At 38.7% G+C, this 25,029-nt stretch overlaps 1 protein-coding gene across 1 annotated transcript; it reads right to left on the bottom strand.

The window, feature by feature from the left end:
• Positions 1-2,471: 2,471 nt before the first annotated feature.
• Positions 2,472-24,746, bottom strand: TOMM70A (translocase of outer mitochondrial membrane 70 homolog A (S. cerevisiae); the record flags this gene model as incomplete). The annotated part of the gene is made up of 12 exons (XM_009703534.1): positions 2,472-2,917; positions 3,913-4,035; positions 4,555-4,652; positions 5,514-5,630; positions 6,336-6,443; positions 7,623-7,757; positions 8,355-8,562; positions 9,748-9,896; positions 11,703-11,812; positions 14,958-15,084; positions 16,354-16,527; positions 24,680-24,746. Coding segments are annotated over 12 exons (1,570 nt in total), but the record flags the coding sequence as incomplete, so codon positions are not given.
• Between the last annotated feature and the right edge of the window lie 283 nt (positions 24,747-25,029).

Raw genomic sequence — 25,029 nt, 5'->3', positions numbered from 1 at the left:
AATGGCTGTTGTATTGGGCAGTGTTATTACCACTGTAGCTGGGAAGCCTGGTTAAAGCGGCACCTAAGCTCCTCTTAATAGTTGCAGAATAAATTACAGTACAGCTCCTTAGTATATGTTAGTTCCCTCTTCACTTTCAATCTACAATTAGATCCTAGTAATTTGAGTCACAACTTCTCATCTCCATTTTGGCAAACTTGTCTCTAACATGAACAACAGGGATTTTAGATGATCAGAATTAAGATGCAAGACAACTATGTGTAGAAGCAACTTCCCAGAGTCTCTAGGATACACCAGGTTTATCCAAGTCTTCAGTACTAGCTTCCTACATTATTTCAACATATTTCTTTTTTTAAATAGCAGTAATACTTTTTTCACTTCAGCTTTCAAGCCCCACTAAAACCTTTTCTCAAAGTTCACATGCATACCTGGCTTAAAGCAAAACATCAACTGTGTCAGCCATTTAAAAAAAAATTAAAAAAAAAAAAATCACGAAAGGGCTCCACCTGCATATACACATTAACAGGGTGGCAGCTACTCAGAGTCTCAGCTTTCCTGGCTGGATTTCCTTTCCCCTGTCATCTTAAGCTCTCAAGATCATACCTCTGTGGGTGATGGAAGCAATCCGAGATAAGACTTGTTAATTCCATGTCTCCTCATTTTTTCTTAAAGGTTGAAGTGAGAGAAGATGACAGGGAGTCAGTCATTATTAGTTCTTCCTAGATTCCGAGCAACCTCAAATAAGCGCAGAGAGCACTGTCATCAAAACCTGTTCTTATACATGTCAGAGAAGGATACTTGAATGTAATATTTATTTTTTCAGTTTACAGGTGATACGTCATTTACAAAAAAAAAAAAATTACAGACAATGCATCCTTTCAGTGCAGTTTCAAACTAGTTCAAGAACAGGCAAAAGTCTGTGATGATTTGGAATGCTAGTATTCAACAGCACATGCTTTTTTTCCCTTAATTGATTGGGTGGGGTAAGGAATGGGGTACAGGTAGAGTAAAGAAGAGAAAATGCCAATGTAAATAAGGCCATGCGAATAAAAACTCCTCAGGAGAACAGGACACATCAGTCAGTCCGGCATGTTTTTGTTCTCAGGTAATTGATGCAGAGAGGGGAAGTTCCAGAAGACATTTGACACTTGTACGTGCAGTGCCCTTAGAAGCTGCCAGTACCTTCCAAGGCCTTCAACACTATGATTTCAGATCACCTACTGAGCCAGCTAAAATAAAATGATTCAATCTCTAGGTCTACTCTCCACCATTTGAATTCTCAACTGTAGTTGCTGGGAGAAAGGAAGGTCAAGTTGAAAGCACAAGCTGCTGCTACATGGTGGCACAACTAGAGAACAAGTCAGTTTGACCACAGCATGGTTCATTTCTTGAAAAGATTAAATGCATTGGACAATTCAGCACAAGCAAATCTATGATTTCAGGATAGAAAGAAGCCCAAATTAGTGTACTGTAAATTAAGCTACATCAGTTACGTATTTGCGTGATGTTTATCCAGCCACATCAGTCCTGGGAGAGGCAAGACGGAATGACTGACTTCCATACCAGAAAGACCAACCCAAAGCAAGAGAGCCCTCTGTGAAGTTCCTAGCTAGAGGAAGCCGGTTTATACTAGTATTTAATAATTTGCCAATCTGCTATTTGCAGAACAGTTGCTTCCTTTCTACAGTATTTGTAATCTTGGACAAGACAGGGTCTAAAGAACAAGGAAACCAGCACAGATTCTAAATCCATTTTTTGAAGTTTTAGCCTATGCTTTGTTCCTTACCTCACTTAATCCTGCAGAGGGGCTATTACAAGGAACAGATCAGAACACCGCAGTCTCTAGAGACTGAAGAGAATTTCGACAGTCTATTAGCTATTACATGTAAGCAAGAGCATCAGGGATTACAAAGATCATACACAAGCATGACCTTACCTTGGCAGCTCTACTCCCAGCAGTGCTTTCTGCCTCCAAACCCTCCAGAGCAATTTCCCGTGACACTCAAGTAAGGACTGCTGCACAGGAACACGGCCTTTCTTCCACTAAAACCTACCCTGAAGCAGTGTCACCCGACCTTTTGACTAGCTCTCCTATACAGCACGCTAGGGATTTCTGGGGTGAGGATAAGGACTGTCTAATTCCCTAATAGCTGCCACAGGACTATTTCTAAGTAAGTTCTGCAGAGGGAGGGGCTTTAAGGGAAGATTGTGCATGCTTGCATATATTTACAGGGATTCTCTCCACATCTACTAACTTAAAAAAACCCTCTATTATTAAACAGTTTGAAAATTATTTTTTTCCTTTTTGCAAAATTAAAATCAACTCTCAAGGATTAATTGCATATAAAAAAGAAACCTATTTTACAGCTCTGACTAGTATTACCTTTAAAATCAACAGGAAAAAACCCCACATGCTGTAATATCGTTTTATAAAGCAAAAATCGCCCACAACATAATCACCCAAAATGAACCAGTGTGAAGTTTTTATTTGCATGGCCAAAATATCTTCCTTCTGTTCCCCTGCAACTTTATTTCCCTTAACACGCTTTAAGGTTTCTGCTGCAGAAGGAACAAGATGCAACACTGCATACTTCCTTGAACAACCACTCCCACAACACCTAAACATTTAACAGATGTAGCAAATGACAACACCACGAACGGGAAAAAACTAAGTTCCACCATTCAACATGGTCTGCAACAGCGTCTTTAGGGCTGGCTGAAGTGGGCAACTTCACTTTAGAAGGTCATTTCCTCCTCATTTCTTTACAGTGTTGGTGGTTTCAATCCATACTTCTTTGCAACTTCTGTCTGGGCATAGGCAGCATCACAGAGTGAGTAGAGGTGGGCCATCTCCATTTCAGATTTGGCCAGGTTGATAGCTTTGTTGAACATTTCAATGGCTCTATCCAGATTACCTCTGAAATAAACCAAAATGTAGCCCAATTAAGACTGGCAAAGCAATCTTTTCATCTCTACAGCATCTTTTCTCCTTCAGGATTTATGCTCTCCACTTCTAACAGCTTAAAAGGACTTTGGGAGGAAACGCCATGAGAACTTGCAATGATGATGAGCAAACTGCGAGAAGTTGTTACCAAGCCTAAGCATGTACGACAGCTGTTTAACAGCCTTCCTTTTGAAAGCCCCCACAGGTGGTAGCGGGGGATAAAATGTTCTCCACAGGACACCAAGTTTACCACAAAGATAATGCTGGGACAACTAAATCAACTCTCATCTCCCTTGAAAAGAATTTGTATGCTTAAGAGGAAACTAGCACAGGCAAGAGCTCACATTATTGAAATAAGAAATGCTTGCAAAGTTTCTCACAGCAACAGTTTAATTGTCTGTCCTTTTGATGGCTAGACATGTTAAAAAAAAACAAAACAAAACAAAACCAAAACACACCTCTCAACTATACTCTCAGCTACACCCCAAACTTTTGCACAATTGTAATTCAATGCACTGTTACAGAATAGCGTGTTAGTCTCCTTTTTACTCTGTGAACCTGCCAACTGCAGTCCTGTTGGAATTAAACCCAAATCACCAGGCTTGAGAGTACAGCTCCAGATCCTCAGTACAAATGGTCCACTAAGATATGTTTAAGGGCTACATTAGATACACAGGAAGCCTAGTAATGATTAAGGAAGTCGCTTTAAATACAGAAGGGATGTATTTAAACATACACAGACTATCTGCACAGGAACTTATCAGATCATGGAACATAATTATGCCATAGAGAAAGGAAGGCTTTACCTAAGAGTTACAGAACAGAAATCAGGACTTCAGGTGAGAGCTGGCCTTGCACAGCACCGGGAAGAAGATCTTAAGAAAGACTTAAGATCCATAAGGAAATCTAAAGGACTACCGTAATTTCAAAGATAACTAAGAACTCTTAACACTGCAATTCAACATTACCTTTGCACTTCAATCGTTCCCATGGTTTCATATGCAAAATCACATTTGTTATCAATTTCAATGGCCTTGCTTATGAGTTCTAACCCTTTGTCTAAATCTTGCTTCCACTGGAGCTGAAGTAAACTAGAAGAGAAAGAAAATTTATAACAAACTTCACATACTCCTCCCAAAACTCTGATCACATAAGGAGGGGAAAAAAAAAAAATCCCAAATGTATTTAATTCCTAATGCAGGGGAGACAGTAACTTCATGGATTTTAAAAACATGTGAAAGTCACTTTCAATAAGCCACGTCGCCAGTTTAATGACTCTAAAATAGGTAAATTCCTCCTAAGAAGACTTGTTACAAGTTGTTTTACAAAAGAAAACTTCAGCACAAAGCTAAAATTAAGATAAGGCTAAAGTAAAAGTCAGATACACTTCAAGTAGATACTCAATTAGGAATGAACACTAATGAAATTCTCCTGAAACTTATTTACAGTTTAGTCAAGAGAAACTGTAGAAATACATTTAATAGCACTAAGATGTTTTCACAAAGTTATTTCTCCTGGCTAAACTTCTACACACAAACATTTAATTCAGGTTGGTTCATCTAAATATGCCAACTGCCCTCGACCAAAAGGATCGCAAACTCAGTACATACCCTTTATGAACATATGTAGTGGCATTGTCTGGCTCAAGGTCAATGCATTTATCATACATTTCATCAGCCTTGCCAAACTGCTGTTGATCAGTTAGTGCCTGCATCAAGAGAAACCTATATGTCAATACGCAACCAAAATACATGCTCTGCAAGAGGCTAATTCTAATTAAAGCCACATTGATGATGTGAGATTGGATATAGCTCTCTTATCGTAGAGTAGGCCAGGCACATCAGTTACCACAGTTAAGTTTCAAAACTGAGGCTTTTTAGAAGAAAGCTCCTAGGCTTTACATGCACAAATTACTGATTACAGTACCGTCTGTAATGGGAAATCCACAAGCAACACACTAACTGTACTGCAAGTAAAACCCATTCTAAAAGTCTGTACCTGCAAGTCTCAATTTCTGCCTTTTTCAAGTATACTTCTTTCAAAAGGAAATGCATCCATATTGCCTACCTACTTAAAATCAGAACATCTCATGCTTCATACTAGAACCAGAAGTACATCTTCTTAGAGAAGAAATTACAGTCTCTGTTACAAGTCTACTCTGAACATCTGTACTAAACCCGCTTGATCAGCACATGTCATTTGTAGCAGAACGAAACCGTTACCCTACTTCCACACATTTAACTCTCAAATTACTTAGAGAGTCCCTGACATCCACCAAGTGAGATGCCACACACATGCAGGAATTCAAGGGGAAGTGTATGCCAGACCTTTGTCTCCTAATAACCATCCTTGACTCTCATCATCTATATTCTGTGCCACCAACTCCCCCTCTACTTCCTCTACCCCAGAACACACATACCCATAAATTCAGGTAGCTTATTAAGACAGCATATGTTATCTCAGAAATTATTCTCAAAAATCTTCATGTATTATTTGAATAAACACATGTTATCCAAGATAAGAGGTGCAAGAGAATGTAGCATTTTCTTTAAGAGAGAGAAAAATGTACCTGAGCATAGAGCGCATAGCCTTCAGCACACTTGGGAAATTTTTTTATGACATCTTCAAATCCTTTCATGGCTACTTGCACAGGCAAAGGATTATTTCCTGTATAAGCTTGGCGATACTATTCAAGAAAGAAAAAGAAAAGAAAAAAGGAAAAAAAATGAAACACCACAAAAAAAAGGCTCATCAGACTTCTACCCACTTCCCCAAGAGACACACGCATCATAACAATTACAAGTTCCAGAAGGTGATGTCTCTGTACAACCTACCAAATCTGTTCTTAGGAACCTATCATGTGTTCAGGTCTCTGGTAGAGTGGACTTGGAGAGGAGAAAGGGTGAAAAAAGGAAGCCATAAGGCCTGATAGTTGCCAATAGCCTCCCTCTATTTCAAAGCCTAGAAATTCCAAGCCTAGAATTCCTCCTTGTTCACACCATGCAAAGCTGTCCTCAGAAGATTCCTGCACACAGAGGCATCGTACTAGTTTGAAATAGTTTGTTTCCAATTTCTTGAAGATGACTGTTTTCCACAACGTTAAAGCTTTATTTAAATCAATTTTACATGATACAATTAGAATGAAAATTTGTGTTCCTCTACCACAAAACAGAAAAGATGACCTACTGTTTGAAAACATTTCAAAATGAAAGCAACAAACCCTCACTCCAGCTGAAGAAACTGTTGCGTTCTTTCTTTACCTTATTATTAAAAGATATTGAGATGTTTGTTGCCCTACTTTTCCATTAAATTGGAACAAAACAGAGAAACATCTTTTCTGGAACTCTTTAAAACGAAAAAGCACTCAGACAAACACCAGCACGTTACCTACCAGAGCGAAACATTTCTGTGCTTGAGCCAAGGCAGAATCGGGTCGCAATCGGATACATTCATCAAAGTCTTCCACAGCCTCTTCAATTTGGTCAAGCAGGATTTTCAGCTAGCCAGAATGAAAGAAAATCCTATTTCTGTATTTAATCTCTGCTTCAGACACTTAAGTGATAAATCAATTAGCGTCAGTTACTCATATCATCTCCAGTTCAGTTTTAGAACTGCCTAGAGACCTAAAAAACCCATGACTAAAAATCACTGCCATAAAATAACAAAGCCATCAGTGAAACTTTGGCTTCCTACACAAAATGGCAACATTCATGTGTAGGGATTGAGAACGCTTGCATTTTAGACTGTTGCCATTACTGCTTTAGCATTATGTCCAGTCTCCAAAACTATGCCATATTTTCTCAAGTCGCTTTGCCTCACTGTAGTTAATGCCTGTGGACTACTTGGATGTCAAAACATTTTGGCTTTCCCAGCTTGCATTTCAACTTTTTTTTTTTTTTAATATTCTCATTCCTCCACAAGAGTGGAGCTCACTTCATCATTCTTACTTTACTGCAAAGCTACTGTAAAACACTAATTTTCAATGTGCAGAAAACTTTCATTCCCTTCAATCAACACATAGCACCATTCTTATTTCTGAGCACTAAAGACATCTCACAAATCCATGGAGGGAGGCACTTGATCCGTGGAAGTCTGCCTTACGAATACAACTTAGCATATCTGCATATGGTAACGTTTCCTTTTTTCTTCCAGCACCTTTTATATTGCAGTTCTGTGGAAGCAGGCCTCTCTAGGCCTAGAAATTAGTCAAGGACACAGCAGCATCACAAGCCAGAGAGGGATGAGCTGAACAGATGCAAGTCTAGGCCGCAGCGCTGCAGATGCTGAGTTATCAGGAACCCACATTACATCTGCTGTAACAAAGCTTCCTTCTATGCGGATGCTGCTCTGCCATATCAGGCACCTTCACAGAGCAGCTTGTATCTGCTGTAAACATATATATAAGCCCTAGTACTTTTAAGTCAGAGTTCATATTGATGGAGGGCTGAACCTCTGTCGCTCTGCATTCTTTCCTACAGCTAACAGAAATAAACTGCTTCTGCCTGACCTGAACCTGAAAATTAGACTGTGTTTATTCTGCAACAGTTCGAAATTAGAAGTCCATGTTTTTCTGCCACAAACAGTACAAAGTGTCTCTGATGATGTACTGATCTTTATTTTTCTTTTAGTATATACTGAAATATTCCAGCATTGGGACAAAATCTCTAATGTTTCTTACTTGTCCTCGATGGTGGTAAACATCTGCATTCTGAGGATCAATATCAGCAGCCATGTTAAAGTCTTGAGTGGACAGCACAGGTTGCTGCTGCTGCATATACATACTGCCTCGTTTGATCAGAGCATTAGCTCGGAGCTGTAAAAAAAGTTCAAAGAAGCATTAGCCACTCCAACATTCCTCCAGATTTAAGGCTTTGTTACAATTACAGTAAATTTTTCATTTGACTAGTTCCCCCCACTGACAGATTTCATTCTAAGCAGGAATAAATTTCACATTGACTCTAAATGAATCACCTCCCTTGCCTAATTTCAAATGTCAGCCTATGCTTCCATCTCAGTGGATTTTCAATCCCCCAAAAAATCCTTTGTAAGACAGATTCCCTATGCTTACAAATACATCAACATTTTTTAAAACAGTTCAATATGCAAGTACAATTAATGTTTTTCTCTTATGTATGAACTGATTTTTCAGACTGGATAAACCTCCAATTCATTCAACTTCCTCTGTTCTTTAGTTTGTACTAGTTAGCACAGCCATCTCAAAAACCAACAAGCCCTTGAAAAAACAATTTGTCAGGAATAAAAAAAAACAAAACAGTAAATAAACCAGAACACTCCCATTAAAGTATCAGAAAACTTGGAAAAACAACTTCTTAAACTATACTGCAAGTTTATCATCCAACTTCTACATTTTCTCAACCCAAACTACAATCCAGCTGTGACAGGTTCTTACCTTCACATTTGCATCTTCCATGCTGATGACCTGATCTAGGTCTGGTTTGGCAGCATTTGCATTGCCAATAAGTAAGTAGAAAGTAGCTCGCAGAAGCAAAGCTTCTGCCATGTATTTTCCCTTTGCTTCAATTTCTTTTGTGCTTTCACTGATAATTTTGTCATAGTTCTCTTCTTCCATATATTGTTTTGCTCTCAAATAGCCAGAGCTGTAAACGATGTAAGAACAGTTGTATATATACACGCATTCACTGAACACTGCAATTTCAATTCAGATTTTTCAGTAAACCGTAACAAATACTAATTTTTGCTATAGTCAGATACAACATCAGCATAAGTAGTAGTTATAAATATTCCTGGATGGAGCCATCACAAACTGAAAACAATTTAGACAAAGAATGGCCAAATCACGTTGGAAATACAGAAGAAAAATGCTTTAAAGCTCTTGAACTTGAGATTCATTTGTCCCTTGAAATTTTTTTTCACATTAAGGACAGCAATAATCTCTGCCTTAAAACAAGAGGGCTGGAATTCACTCCAGGTCAGAAAAGTGAAATATTAAACCTAGCAACGTTCAGTTTATACGTGGAAGAAAGGATTTCACATCAAAAATTACAATAAACACTGCCCTGTCCTCAGCTAACTGTCTTGGATTCAGTGAATCTGCCTCTAGATCAGGACATTCTATCTTATTTAAAAAAAAAAAAAATCATAACGCTGTTTGCAATGCTTCCATATGTTTCCATGTATGCAATGTTTCCATACTGACAGCAGTGATATCTTCCAAAAATAAACTGGAAAGCAGCATAGTAAGTTAAAGCACCAATTCAAGTGGTACTCAAGCTCCACTCAAAAGAAAAATCTCAAGCTTTTCTTTGTCAGAACAAACCTCTCTTTTATCTGCAATTTGATTCCAGAAAGATAAAACACCCTTTCAGCCTCAGTTGCCATAAACTCATAATTTGCATTAACAAAACCCCTTTTCTTAGCTTGTCTTTTCCCTTTCAATCCAAAGACTAACCTCCTCTCTTCCTTGGAAAGTCTCCTTCAGTATAAAACATTCCCTTCTCCAGAAGCACCATTCAGCACTCTCCAGTCTTCCCATCTCCTAAGATTTACTATGATATTGTACTAAAAATTCAGCACATCTTCCCAATCTCATTGTCCTTCCTCTGTTTAGTGGATTGAAGCCACCTACAGTTTGGAACTAGCCAGTCAGCTTTCATACAAAGTTTCATTTTTAATACTGATCTCATTTCATAGGCTTATGTTATTACCACAGGATTTCCCATGCCAAGTACTATAAAACCAACAAGCTACACTCAGCAGAATGTCAAAATCACTGAAAACTTAATTCCAATACCAAACAATTCCCAACTGTACCATACACTCACTTTTCTTTTACTTCAGAAGCCTCTCCTTCCTTATCCTTATCTTCATCTGATTTCTCACCCTTAAGCAAAGGTTGGGAGATTATATCATCTGTGAAAGAACTGAAGTAGGATTTAATGAACTGCGGTGATGGCATCAGAGGCTCACGATTCTGAAACAGAGAAATGTAATTTCATTAGATGGTAATATCAGATGGTAAATACGGAAATGGATAAACAAATGTGATTATAAAAAAATTCACTCATGAAAGAGCCAATATATGACTTTCCACTATCTTATTTGATAGTCTCATATTTTTGATTTGACAATTTGACTTTTAGGGATTATTTAAGCTTCAGATCATAATGCAATACCCATCACCAGTAGAAATAAAGTGAAGATACTCAAGAGAGGAGGGAGATAGTATCTGTCTGCATGTGAGGCTAGAAATGAGGACTCTTACAATATCTTAATAGTACATTGGGTAGATGTACTAAAGCAGTACATGTGCACATAAATTGGGTGAAAAACGCAAGCTGGCAGTTTAAGCATGAGTCTAAATTCAAGTAGATTCCGAATGGTAATTTGCCCTTTTCTCCAACTGGTCCAAGAGAAACTGCCGTCTTTCATTACAATGAAGACTAATAAGTTGATACCCTAATCCTACAGGGAGCTTGGCCCAGATACTTCTGGGATTTCAGGTAAAATGTGTGGTAACATCTTTCAGGTATAAAATCCTTTCTACAGCCGAAAAATATTTCTTGCTCGAAATGAACACTGCACATAAGAATTCCAATTCAATCTCTCCTGCAAGAAAAGTCTGAATGCACTCTTTGGAATTTCTCTAAATTCTATCATAATCCTGCCTATTTGAAGCACACCTATTTTATGATCCTACCACTGCCACACTAATAGTAAATTTAATTTTTTGTTACCTCAACACTACACATTTATGTGACTCTGTAGGAAAGAAATTCAGCATCTCAAAACCACCGTCACAAAAAATGAGCAAGAATGTTTTAATAACAAGCAAGAATGCTTTAATACCTGTTCCAACTGTTTTGTAAACCTATAGCCACTTAAAATGACTGCTCCTGGCTAACCCTATACTTCCATAGTTCTCTTTTCTGTAGTTTCCAAACATTAACACAAAGACACCTGAGTGACAAAATTAGAAAGTACAAATATGAGCACCTATTTACAGAAATGGAACAGAAACAGCCTGCAACTGAACGTCACAAGTGATCTGCGGTAGTACGAAGGTATATATTTGAAGACAAAATCAGGAAGTCTGACCGCTAATAAAAAGATGTGACTTTGCACTGCATCATTTTTTCTTAAGCAAAGCTTTTTTGCCTTTTTTTTAAAAAATCTTAAAACAGTATTATTTTGCCACTTTCCAAAACATAGGAATTCTGCTGTCAACTTAATCTTTCCTACATGAAATTTCTATTTATAAAACCAAGAATGACCTGGCAGAAAAAGTCCTCAATCACCATTCTTCTCATTTTAAGCTATTTGTTACATACGGAACCAACATTTTTATGCATTTTCAATTTATTTATAAACCTTCCTATCTCAACACACATACCTAACTCAACCACCTGATGTGCAACTGAACGTTTGGCTACTGCTCTTCCAACATATCCTGTTTCCATTATGTTGCAAGTCCAGAAAAGCCCCATGTAGGGGAGCACATCAACTCGAGGCATCTCCTGAATGTCATAATAAATTTGATTATTAAAAGGAAACAATTGTTAGAAATAGAACTCTCTTCCCTACTAAGGTTTCAAAAACTTTGGACAGGTCCCAGAGGAAAACAACATTGGTACAATAGTAGCTTGTACTAAACCGTTTGTGTCGATTCTTGCACTTCAGTGATGAAGACAGTGACTTGGTTACAACAATTGACAGAATGCCAACAATCAACAACCAGTCAGGTGAAATCAGAATTTGTCAGCAATATCACAAGTCCTACCTTGTATTTCTCTTTGGCCTTTTCTTTTCCAAGGAGTTTAAGAACTTTATCAGCTAATAACATACTTTGCTGGTTTTGGAAGGCTTCTAAAATGCAGACTGCAGTGACATCTAGGAAACAACATACAAAGTGAGATTAAAGACAAATTCTGATAGTCACTGAAGTACGCTAAAATGTGCCACTGTTACAATGAGTCATCGTCAAACTTTGTCCTGTCTGAGGGTAAAAGCCTCTGTTTCCAATTTGCTGTATTTACCATGTTCTCCAAGATATAAATTTGTATCCGAAATGATCGCCTTGTGATAAAAGGACTTCATGACAGTGAGTGAAAGAAACTGCATTTATTTCTGTTTTCATGTTTTTATCTACACACTTAAGATGAACAGTGCAAATGTATACCTCCAGCAGGGGCTTTCACCATTTTGAAACTTTGAGGATAGTAATTATGTTCGCATTAAGAAGGCTAACACAGTTTCTCTTCTGGGACTGGTCCTAATTCTCTACTTTTAAAATTCATATTCAGTCCCATCACATCTCGCTTCTTCCTCAGTTTAAGAAATCTTCCCATATTGTATCTCAAATTGTTCTGCTCACCTCTGTGACTTTGGAATGGAGCAATTTTAAGAGAAATACCTTGCTGGCCTATTTAAAGTGCTAGCCCATATCACACTGCTTTCATTCACACATAGAAGCCTCTGCAAATGTTAACTCATTGCTGCCTGAATCATGCTTTGTAGTACGAAGTCTGCTCTTACAGTACATTAACATTATTTCTCTGGATCCTCTAGTTAATGCGATACTACCGATAATTTTTCCCATTTAATTTTTACTTAAACATCAGTGAAGATGAACAGAGTTTGGACTTGAAATTCAAACAGTGTATTGTTTGAATACACTTGAAAAGCAAGGGTCTTACCCTGGAGTTTCAGTATAGTTTCTGTAATTCTACACTGCTGTAGGTACTATTATGCCATCATTTACACAGAAACTCCCCACAATGCTGGCATGGTCAAGAAGCACATCGAAGATCCCAGGAAAACACACTACACCCAGAACGAGCGTGAAAGATAGTGTGCAGTAATACCATGCTATAGGACCTTAGCAAACATGTTTTGCCCAAAGCAGGCACCTGTAAACTGCTGTGAAGCAGCAACATCTTCCCAAATGATACTGCCAGGGATCATCTTGGGGCAGGGGGCGTTGCTGGTTGCATGGGGCAGGTTAAGTTTATTTGGTTTCGCTTTCCTCAACTACATGGACGTACCCTACTTCCTGGGATTTTACTGGCCATACGTGCTTGGTAGGTAAAAGCAGTATTCTATTAGGAAACCAGTGTAGCTCAGAAAAAGCAAGTAATTTCCAGATCTGAAAAAACTGCATGCTAAAAATCAAACACAAATCAAGGTTTAAAATAACTGCTACAAAACATTACTGCTATTAATGTTAAAAAGGAGTTACATTTAAAAGCTATCCTACTATGTCAGGGACACTTGATCTTTCTTGACGTTTTTATCATCTGCCAGTTTATCACAACTACATAGGGTTTAGATTTTATTATAGTACTCTGGAAGTGCAGCTGTTAGTCAATTAGTGACTGCAAAGGACTACACTAAATGACCTAAGTAGTCCTTTTCTAGTCCCTGCAGTATCACAGGGCAGAAAGGCATTCTGCCAGCAGATAAATAAGATTTCCACATCTTATTTACCTTCTAATTTAGCAGACCTAATTCTTAGCTGTTACACATAATGAAACTAATTTAATAGTTAGGTTGGCCAGTCAGAGCACTGCCTTATTTTCTGCCCTTCTTTGACAATGAGCACAGCTGAAAATTTCACTTGCCTTTAAACCTCACATCCACAGAAATGATTTCACTTGATGAAATTCAAATGGGTCATTTCAAGCAGTGTCCCTTAGATCAAAAGGGCCCTCAAACAACACACCTGACCTGTAGTTCTCCTTAATTTCCACGGCTTCTCAGCCACATCTTCCTGACAGTTCAAAATGCATTCTGTTAGGAATAGTATTTGGAATGATTTGACACAGTAGTTTCTGCCAAATACACAGTGCTAATATTAAAAAAAAGGTTAAATCTGTTTCAATTTTCATAACAGTTATACATCAGAACAAAATGCTACTGAAGTTGTTTTCTCTTTAATACCCGCCAAATGCATTTAAAGGACTGTAATACTCTTGTTTCTGACCATGTGTCTCCACCTGCAAAAACACCTTGGTTTCTGCAGTAGTAGCATTTCTCTAGAACAGGGAAGAAAGTTTGTTTACTGTATGGAAGTAGAACGACTGTTTTCTGGGTTATCCACTCAGCACATTAGATGAATTCTACTCTAAAATGTAGGGAGTTTCCTGGAAAAAGAATCATAGCATGGTTTGGTTGGAAGAGACTTTAAAGATCACCTCGTTCCAACCCCCCTGCCATGGGCAGGGACACCTCCCACCAGACCAGGTTGCTCAAAGCCCCATCCAACCTGGCCTTGAACACTTCCAGGGATGGGGCATCCACAGCTTCTCTGGGCAACCTGTACCAGTGCCTCACCACTCTCTCAGTAAAGAATTTCTTCCTAATATCAAATCTAAATCTTCACTCTTCCAGTTTAAAGCCATTGCCCCTTGTCCTGTCACTACACGCCCTTGTAAAACATCCCTCCCCAGCTTTCCTGTAGGCCCCTTTAGGTACTGGAAGGCTGCTCTAAGGTCTCCCTGGAGCCTTCTCTTCTCCAGGCTGAACAACCCCAACTCTCTCAGCCTGTCTTCACAGTAGAGGTGCTCCATCCCTCTGATCATCTTCGTGGCCTCCTCTGGACTCTCTCCAACAAGTCCACATCCTTCTTGTGCTGGGGGCCCCAGAGCTAAAGGCAGTACTGCGGGGGGCAGGTCTCACTTGAGCAGAATAGAGAATCCCCTCCCTCGACCTGCTGGTCTCGCTGCTTTTGACGCAGTCCTGGATACTGTTGGCTTTCTGGACTGCAAGCGCACATTGCCTGGTGTGCGCTTGAGTGGCTACAGTAACATCAATTTCTCAGCAGCTATTTCCAATGTAAGCGATGACAGCTTCAAAAATGGGAAAAGGTTTCTTCTTACAAAAGAAAATGTATTTGCAGCAGCTATGAATGGTTTTAAATAAATGATTCTGTATTACTGTAGTTCCAGAAATAAAAATAAATCAATCCCAGAAGTTATCATCTCCAAAGCACCTGAGCTAATTCCACTTTTAAGTACACACATCAAGAGACACTCACCTTCTAAACATTCCTTCTTATTGTCTAGCTTCTCATGAGCCTTTGCACGTCTGAAGAGAGCTTTTACATATTTAGGATTAAGCTCAACAGCCTTTGTGCAGTCTTGTGCCACTTCTGTCCATTTTTGCTGTGAGTAGAAAGACAACACAATGAGAGAGGCCCTACTCAGCTGCATTATATTAGCTTTCCACTACCAACTCCAGGGTCATGCCCACCTAACAGTAGCTGCAGTTCCCAGGGCTCTGGTTCTACCTGCTTGCTTCTATTTCTGCAAGTTTCTCAGTAAGAAACTGTCAGGCACCACTGGAAGCCACCTGCACCAGAAGAGCCACAAAACAGAAAACGAATTGCTACAGAAAAATGAAAACAGACAGTTGTACAAAGCATATGGGAGAAGATAAGCCGATACGAAGATGCTTGCAGGAGGTAACATTGGGACTGAAGACTGGTACAAAACAAATAGAAGAAAAAAGATGAAAACATAACGAAAACCAACAAACAAGTTTAACAAAGTGCTAAAACACTTTTTAAAAAATTTATTTCAATTTATCACGCTATGTTATTACAAAGGGATGATAAATGAGTATGTAGGACTAGACCTGGTCAAGGATATTAAGAACTAAAAATCCATTTATCTGCAAAATTGATTATCAAAACAGGCTTTTCTAATAACTGAAAAAAGAGGAACCAGATATATTTGGGATTCATTATGGCATGAATTAGTGTTAAAAGTAGTATTTGATTAGACAAGAACTGTTTTCTCTCTCCTCTAACTTTCAAGACTAGATTTCTCTCATCACACAATCTCTCACTTGATACTTCAGACTGTACAAAGCAAATTTTTCCGCTCCTTTATACAGCTCACCAACTGAACCTCATAAGCAAATCTATTAATACCATAATAAACAACACTGGTTGACTTTGAAAACAAATAGCAAGTATACTCAGCTATCAAGTAAATGTTACTTCCAGATGTGCAACATTTAGGTCTTGGGCTTTAATAGGATTGCCGTGATTTTTTTTGTTTAATTTTTGAAGTAGCGTCCTTCCAAAATACTTTGCCTTTCACCTAACAGTTAAAGAAACACTCTAGTAGAGAGAAGCAAAATGAATTTGTATACAAGAAAATTGTTCCAGAGGATAAGAAATTAAAACCTTGTCTTACAAAAAAGGGACACATAAGAATTACATAATACAGAGTAGTTAACAGAAAATAATTTTATTTGTATGTGGAAAATTATGACGAGCTTGTGAAAAATGGCTGCAAGCAATGGCATCTTCGTGTGAAGGCAGTAGGTATCACCACCTGGGGTCTTTCAGTGGACAAAAGTGACAAAATACACAATTTATAATGCAACTTTCTAGAATAAATATGTAATTATCTTTCATTTCTTACCAGTTGTTCATAGGCAGCAGCTCTATTTTGATAGAAGGTAGAAAGATCAAGGTTTTTCTCAGGAGGGCACAGGCTGATAGCCTCAGTATAGCACTGAATAGCTTGCTCATATTTTCCCGCTTTAAAATATTTGTTTCCTTTGTTCTTGGCTGCTTGCGCTCTATCAAGAGGGCTCTGAAAAAGAAAGCGATACGTCAGTTCAAATAAGAAAAGCATCACTGTACGCAAGTTATGCACTTAAGGGCTGATCTTCAAAGACGCAACACGGATCTGATTGGTAAACTCTAGCCTAGACTTCTGAAAATGTCAGTCCTTCCATTTCCTGGAAAAACAAAATAGACTTTCTTTGACAAGTGTATCAGATAGGAGACAAACTCTTCAAAAGATTCACTACAAAAGTATTAAGCAATGCAGTGATTTCCCTTTAGAAAGCTAAATAGGTTTTAATCTTAGTGACTGGTGATCAGAAGAACCAATGAGGTAAGTTTTTTCTCCAAAGACTAAATATGTGAAGAAAATAAAGCCCTCAAAGCAATTTAAATAGGGAAAATTTCCTACTGAAATACACATAGCCTTTAAGACCAGAGCTGACTCAGCAGACTATGAATTAAATATGGAGAACACTTTGTGGAAAGACCTACTGAGCAAGACGAATAAAACTGGTAGTGAAAACAAAACTGTTTTGCCTTCCATACACCAGGCAAATAAACTAACTTTACAGCTAACTCCTCTACAGCTTCATACAACTTGCCTCACCCAACTGCTAATACAAAGTGCTGGACCATCATGGTCTGTCACTCTTAGCAGAGGATGGAAAACTGTGCCAACTGGCCTGTGACCCTGCTAAATGAATCTTCATGTTCTGCATCACCTCTTGATCATCTGCATTTCTGCAGAAACCAACACTGCCACCTGTAACCCCTAGATTTACAGATCAGTTATCAAATGTTGTGGTTTATAAGGAATCAGATGTAAAAAGCCTCTCTATCAAAGGGGTATGACCCATGTTCAAGAAATACTGAGCTGCAAAAGACCCTAACATTCATCTTCTGGATTTCTGCTCCTCTTTCACAGCTTAGCTTCAAGGATCAACATTTTGGGGCAGTTCAGGCTAACCTGCCAGACCAAAATGAACAGAGGCGTGAGCACACATGTCATCCTACCAACCTCTCTGAGGAGGGTAAGAGTACAAACTGGGGGCAGTAATGCCTCAAACAATAGCTGCAGGATTGACTACATCTCACCTGTTGAATCACATGCACTGAAATGACCATCCAGGATTTGCTGGCAATTGTCAATGCTGCTCTTTGACCATACTTCTGCCTCCTCTCCCTGCTCATCCACCACCAGCGCCAAAGTTACACCCAGATGGCTGTAAGACAATCCTGAAAGCACCTTTGCGTTTCATCACCCCGTTTCCCTTAATGTCTGCTCACTTCATGCCAGTCTGATCATTTTTAGCATCTAAATGACTTTTACAACTGAAAATCTGAAGGGAACCCAGGAGTTGCTGTACATCCCCTCTTTTAAGGCCTGGCTTCCAATCACGGCATGAGAAAATCAGACAATGGGTACCAGTCTCAGTTCCTACATAAAAATAGGAATCCAGATAGAACAAAAGTATCCTACAGGCACTCTCCCGAGGGGAGACTCACAACTAAAACCATATAAGGGAGGGAATTTCTTAAATATTGCTGTTGCCAGAAAAGCTCTTCTCTCATGGGTCACTGATCACTGGGTTTATACGAGGAAATCAATCTGCACCATCTCCACTGTTCACAGAACAAGATAATCTGCATGGCTTTTAGATATTTGGGTTTTAATGATTTAAATTCAAATTGAGAAAACATTATTAACTTCACCACTTTTTGTACACTGTGTGTAACTCTATGGATACACAAGCCAGAATTAGAGTGCAAATATTTTTACTGAGAGCCAAGTAACTGTGTATTTGACAAGTCATTTCTTTAAAACTTAACCCAAGTCTGAAAAGGTTACATTTACTTCAAGTATGTCCTAAATTTAGCTCCCAATACAACACCACTTCTCTTTTAACTAAGGGAAGGGTTATGTGTATGCAGTAGACAAAGTTTAATGCATGAAAGTCAGCTTGAATTTTTCCTTCTGCATTTCTACAGCAAACCACATTAGAAACGTCTTTGTGAAATAATCTACAAAATTCAGTGCTGTTCCAAATTCTTGGTACCAAAAAGTAAAACACAAGATGTAGGCCACGTTATAACATTCATACATGCATTCCCAGTATGAAAATTATTTCAGACTGCAGAGATTAAGCCTACGCTACAACTAGATTACCACTTTCTGATCACTGCCAATTCCTTTAGCCCAGGGATCTACTACCCCAATACGCACCTCAGGCTGACCAGCCCCTCCGCTCCATCCTACACATTCTGACAGCCCTGCACTGCAGTCCCGGCATAAAGACATGTGCTACAGATGAGGACTACTGGAAAATACCCAAATGCAATGGCTGCTCCAGTGTCAGGTGTGGGATAGGAATTGTAACGGGATGCAAGTTATCTGTAGTTCTGGGGCTGTCACTTGCTCTGCTGGTTCTTGGAAGCATGAAGTCTTCAGACAAGCCTAAGTGCATGCAACAGGGACTAAAAACTTCAGAGAGTATGGGCATGACGCCGCAGGAAAACCCATTAAAATTAGTAACTCTCTTATCAGGGTAAGCTTTGAATAACAACAGTATGCCCACAGACCACACAACCAACTATACAGAAACGAATCATCAAATAGATGCTAACTCTATGGTTACTCTCTGCCCCACGCATTGCATGACGCAAGAAATTTGGGGGTAGGGAGTCAGGAGTTAGAGCACAACGTGCTATCATGTAATAAAGTCAGCAATAATGCCCACGTCAAGATAGACATCAACGTTTTTGTTGTTGTTTATGCTGCCTATAACTAGACTCCTAGCTCTTAGACAGTTTATCTCTGCAACCTTAGTCACACTATTCCGCTATAGTCCTCAATATGCATGCAATACATCATTGAATGGAATGGCCGACATTTTAAACGCAAAGGCTGATACAGCTCTGTATCATCAATAAGCCCATTCTGATAGGGACTTGGATGAAAAAATAGTCCCTTAGCATCTCATACAGACGAAAAATGGATCCCATACAGACTGTATAGAAATCGTGTGTTAAAAATAACAAAACGTTGTATCTATGTCTTGAAGACCAAATGGTGATAGAATACAATGCCAAGTTTTAAACTCAACTCTTTTTCTAAATAACGATCCTGATGAGATTTATTTTCTTAGCAATCATGAAACTCCTTTACCATAGAAAACATAGCAAAAACCAGTGGATTAATTTACAGCTTTGGTATACAACTGATCAACTTATGGAACAAAACAAACAAAACCAAAAATACAGCTTTTATTTTAATTCTGTGAAATTTTAAAGACTATTCATAAACTTTTTTTTTCTTCAAAAAAAGCTTAATAATTTCTGTTTAAGTTACATATTCAACCTAACTAACTGCAACATAACCTGATGAAGCCAAAACCACTAAAAAGCTAAATCTCATAAGTCTCTTCTTTTGCTTTGGTATGTTTTTGTTGTTTGTTCTTGGGGTTTTTTGGTGGTGTGTTTTTTTTTTTTTTAAAGGTATTAAAGAACTCGTGTCACATTATATGCTGCAATACCATTTCATAATAGTACAAATAAGAATACAAAAATTAATTCGTAACATAAGATTAGTTTTTGAAAGAGTTTGTCAAGCCTTAGATTTAACCCTGATGAAATTTTTAAGCTGCTGCTTCTCAACCCTCCAGTCCTTCAATTGCTACACTGAAGATGTACACAAATAAGAAACTCATTATGCAAGCAAACTTCATGTACTTCATGCACAAGTAACCAAAAAACCTCACATTTTCCATTTTCTCGCAAATGTAATAATTCTAGACATTATTTTCCAATTTCACTGCTTCTTCTCACCTGATCCATTGCTATTCTATGTGGTGCACTGGACTTTTTTTGTTCCTAAGGTGAAGGTCCATATAAAGCAAGAAAAACTTTCACAGCTTGACATCTTCTGGTCAAAGAATGTGCAACAAGCAAACCAGCTCAATAAAATGAATGGAAGTTCATAATCAATTATCTGTCAAGGCAGTACAAACAAGTAGCTCAGAAGTTATCTGCAGTTACATAAAAAAATAACATCTCAGTACTTAGGACTGTTTTCAGCAACTGTTCACTAAAAAGTCTTAAAACAGAGTTTACACCAAAAGACACTTGTGTATTTGAGACTCAGTTATCTAAGTAACTAAACAAACAGCAAATGTGCCTTCCTCACAAACGTTCAGAAACTGCATGCAAGCAACAGCAACTTAACAGCAACAGACTGCCAGCTGCAAGAATAATAAAGCTTAGTAACACCCAGCAATGCCAACATGGTTAAACTAGCAGTTCAGAACTTTATATATTTGAGGGAGATTGTTTTCTAAGGCAGAACAAGAAATTAGCTGTCAGCCAATGATGACAGTGATTCACAACAGAAGCAGCAGCAGCGAGCTTCAGCATTTTCTTTTGGTTGAAAAGGATTTGTGTGAGCCCTTGTCTGACAGATGACATGGAGAGGGACTACTGTTTCAGTCAACTTAATTCATCAACTTGCCAAAAAAACCCAAACCAAAACAAAAGCCCTGGACTAGACCTCTTTTTTCCTCTCTAAGTGAGAGGACCCTCTTGATGAGATCGAGTACCACAAAAAAGTGTTGTTTTCTGAATATCTGTAGTTACTGAGTATTTCCTCTTTTTTTGGACTAATGTTTATCTCGAGTCTCATCTCAGACCTATACGGAAAGGCATTAACAGAATATAAATGGTTTTAAGATTCTCCTTAGCACTAAAACCACTATGAGAAAAAGAATGTCCGCAAAAAGTATGTCCACATGAATTTAAGATGTAAATTCAGAGCACAAGCAAGGATATCTTATAGTTAGAAATAATTAAGCTCAAGTTTACAGTACAATTTGTCAAAGTTCTCCATCAGTCACCTTCCTTTTAAATGAGTTTGGCATTCACGCCTACCACAAATAAGAGAGCAGCACATGAGCTGCCAAGAGTCTAACAATTGTTCTACTGCTATCATACACACGTTTGAGAGTTTTCTACACCTGTCCACTACAGCTGGCATGAAACATAGCAGACTTACAGTAGGTCAATAGTGAGATTTATTAGGCAACAGGTGCACAGTACAACAGAAATTACTTTTTATATACTTTGCTCAGTTCAATTCAGAATAAGTATCAACATAAGTATATCTAGACAAAGGGGTTTAATTTGTTCATATACTGATCCAATGTCACAACAATGAGATGGGCAACAATCAGCAATTGTTATTAAAATAGATACTGGAAAGAAGCCATACTAGTTGGCTGTTGATCCCAATATGTTGCACCACACAAGCCAAGGAGTTTGGCCACATTCACCCATCACTGCACTCAAGCACTACACCCAGCTCAGAGGAAAATGTGCAAAGACAGTGAACTGCTGTGGACCCAAACAGCATTGTCTGCAATACACACTGATACATGGCTAAGTAATTCAAGAATCTCTGCTCGATGCTTCCTCATATACCACAAACACAGGGTTAGCCTACAAACTTGCTGAAAGAGTTAAGGGGTGGGATTTGGACTATGACAGACTTGCAAAAGCAAGTGATTTCAAACTAAGGAGCAAAAAAAAAAAACCAAAAAACCAGTGACGCAACCAACCATTACCTCATTGACTAACCAGGACTTGTTCCTGTCAGACAAGGAGGGTATAAACTTGCTAAGAAGTTACCATGGAATAAGCAAAAAAACATCAATCGACTGGGTATCAATTAATGCAATAAATGCAAAGCAGTTTACTTGTCTAACATGTTTAAGTTACACAACATTCACTATAAACTAAGAGGGCAAGTAAAAAGCAACTGCTGTTACTGAGTAACTAAAACGCATTCCATTTAAAAGAAACAATGACAACTTCTGTAATTAACACATGCAGTTTGACTTCCCGACCTTTGAGTCGTCCATAGATGCAGTTTTATCATTGGCATTTAACTGGTCCAGTAACACCAGTTTACTGTACTGTTGAGGAGCTGTGCTTACAGGAAAACGAACCTCAAAAGTAGTTCAGCTTTTCCTGATATAGCACCTATGCTAAGGGCTTCTGCCAACATGTCAGTCACAGATCACACACTTAGCCAGTGCATCTATGCCAGAATTCTCAAGTGCAGACACAGCCTGGGGCAAAAAAATGTGAGGCTTCTGCAGCAGGTAAAAGAAAAGCTTGAACTGCATGCAAAATAGTAAGAAGTCTGAATAAAGAACAATGAAGATTTTAGATTCTACATATTTTCAAAGAAAAACCAAAAAAAATCAAGGTCATGTCATCAGAAACAGTGAACAGAGCATCAAATGGATACAAAAGCTGATTTAGTGAAATGCACAAAAAACTCTGAGTCCTAAGTTACATTTATGAGTACAAGAATAGTCACCAGACACACACACACGTAGACCTGTTGGTAGTGCATTCACTATTGACCTATGTGTTTTCTAAGAGACCTTCCTCTTTTGTTTAGACTGTGAAATTAATTACTGGCTCTTATTCACTGTACAAATTTGTATTTGAAATCTGACTGAGTCTAAAAAAATATCCCACCACATTAGAAAGGCAGACCAATACAATGCAAGTAGTTAACAAGCAAAGCATCTGCAATGGTTGTATTTTCAAAGGTCTTATCAATAATATCCATACCTAAAAAAATGTGTGAAAACATGGAATCTACATGGCATCACCACTTTGGATATGAGGAACAGGAAGGCAATCCTCTCCACACACATAAATCAGTCAAGGGAACCTGCAGCCACATTAATTTTCCTGCTGCAGCCATATTTTGGCCAGCTATACAATTATCTCATGTAATCAGGCAAATCTGATACCTTCTTCTACAGCTTTCCTAAGTAACATCTCTCATTTATTTACAGACTAAGCAATGACACTCCTCAAGGAACTCTGGATCACACCACTCAGCCATATACTTATTCTTAGAGTCTTCTAGTAATTTAATTTGTGAAGTAACCTGAAAGAGCTAGACACACAATATTGTAAATCAAGCGCTATGTAAGTGTTTTAAATGTTTTAAGTGCTTGTTTCAACTACAAGTACAGAATGACTATAAACCACTTGATAGTATATACTGCAATTCAGAAATACAATCAAGAAACTCAGAGTTAACATACGAACAGCAAAGTCACTGCAGTTACACAAAGGTCACGAGTAACCTGCAAACCAGAGCTCACACATCCTAAGCACACTGCCATAAATATGCCAGATGCTGTTTGCAGCCACAAGCCAAAGTTACCACAGTAAACAAAGATGAATTTGTCCCCCATACACTCCTCCTTCAGTACTGCTGCCCATGAAGGAACAAAACACTGCATTCAAGTAACTGTCTTCAGGTCCAGCATATGTTTTGCAGCTCTTTTTTTTTTGAGGGTACCTACGCTTCACCAGCTATGGAAGTTGTCACCCCCCTCACCATTCCCATACGTTCCTGCCACTGCCCACCCGCGCACGTAACGCTAATCTTCATCACTGAAATGATCAAGGTTAAAACCAACTTTTTCCAATCTCCTGAAGTTGATTTTTTTCTTTCCTGATCATTTCAGACAGGAAGTTTAAACCACGGTCTGACAGTTCAGAGCACAATTATAGGAGAAGCAAACACAGGAATATCTTAATGGGATTTTCTTACGAAAGCCAATCAGTTTGCCAGATCCACCACTTTAAACATGCTTGTCAATTGTAACCTCACCTCAATAATAACATAACCATCACAGTACATCTGTGACTGTAGATGTGCAGAAAGTGCATCTTAGTGACATTTTTCTACATAGAGATATACAAGAGAATCGTGGACTCAATCTGGACTCCAATCTTCCATGTTGTCCTTTGATTTTTTTATAGACCATTTTATTTGAAAATTCTCAGAATGGTAACTTACAACAGGATAAATGTAAGCTTTGAAAGCATATCTATTTAGGAAAACTCTACTCTGAACTCAGTCACCTAAACTGTATGGCGCTTTTATTTTCACAGAAAATATTTCATTTTAAGGAGATCTTGACTGTGTTCTCTTTCCACTCTACTGTATCCAGCGTCTCAGGCTAACACAAAACATACCACAGATTTCCTTTCCAAAATACTGTTCCTGGAAGCAACTTACTCATTGCTATTCTACCCCTCAGAAACCAAATTACATTCGCCCAACAGCAGCATGTTGTCAGATCCATACTCACCTGGTTACCGTCTACTTCATGACAAGATGCATTCAGTAACGTGCTTTTCCACGTACCAGAACCAAGACTAGAACAAACACACACACTCTGAACAAAGTACTACCAGCCGCAGCAAGACGAGGAGAAAGCTGTGAACGTTAACGCCCGGTTACGAGCTCTCCACGGCTACAGAGGCCGGAACAAAGTCCTCCCAGCCGCAGCAAGACGAGGAGAAAGCTGTGAACGTTAACGCCCGGTTACGAGCTCTCCACGGCTACAGAGGCCGACCTCCCAGGTACTTTACGCTGAGCATAAGAGGATGCCACCCGAGCGCACCCGCTGCAGCGCGGCTCCAGCCCCTTACACGCGTT

This window comes from Cariama cristata, unplaced genomic scaffold (assembly GCF_000690535.1).
Source record: "Cariama cristata isolate BGI_N322 unplaced genomic scaffold, ASM69053v1 scaffold21677, whole genome shotgun sequence".
NCBI lineage: Eukaryota > Metazoa > Chordata > Aves > Cariamiformes > Cariamidae > Cariama > Cariama cristata.
Note: the sequence above shows the minus strand (reverse complement) of the source record. Positions and strands in the feature narration are given on the sequence as shown.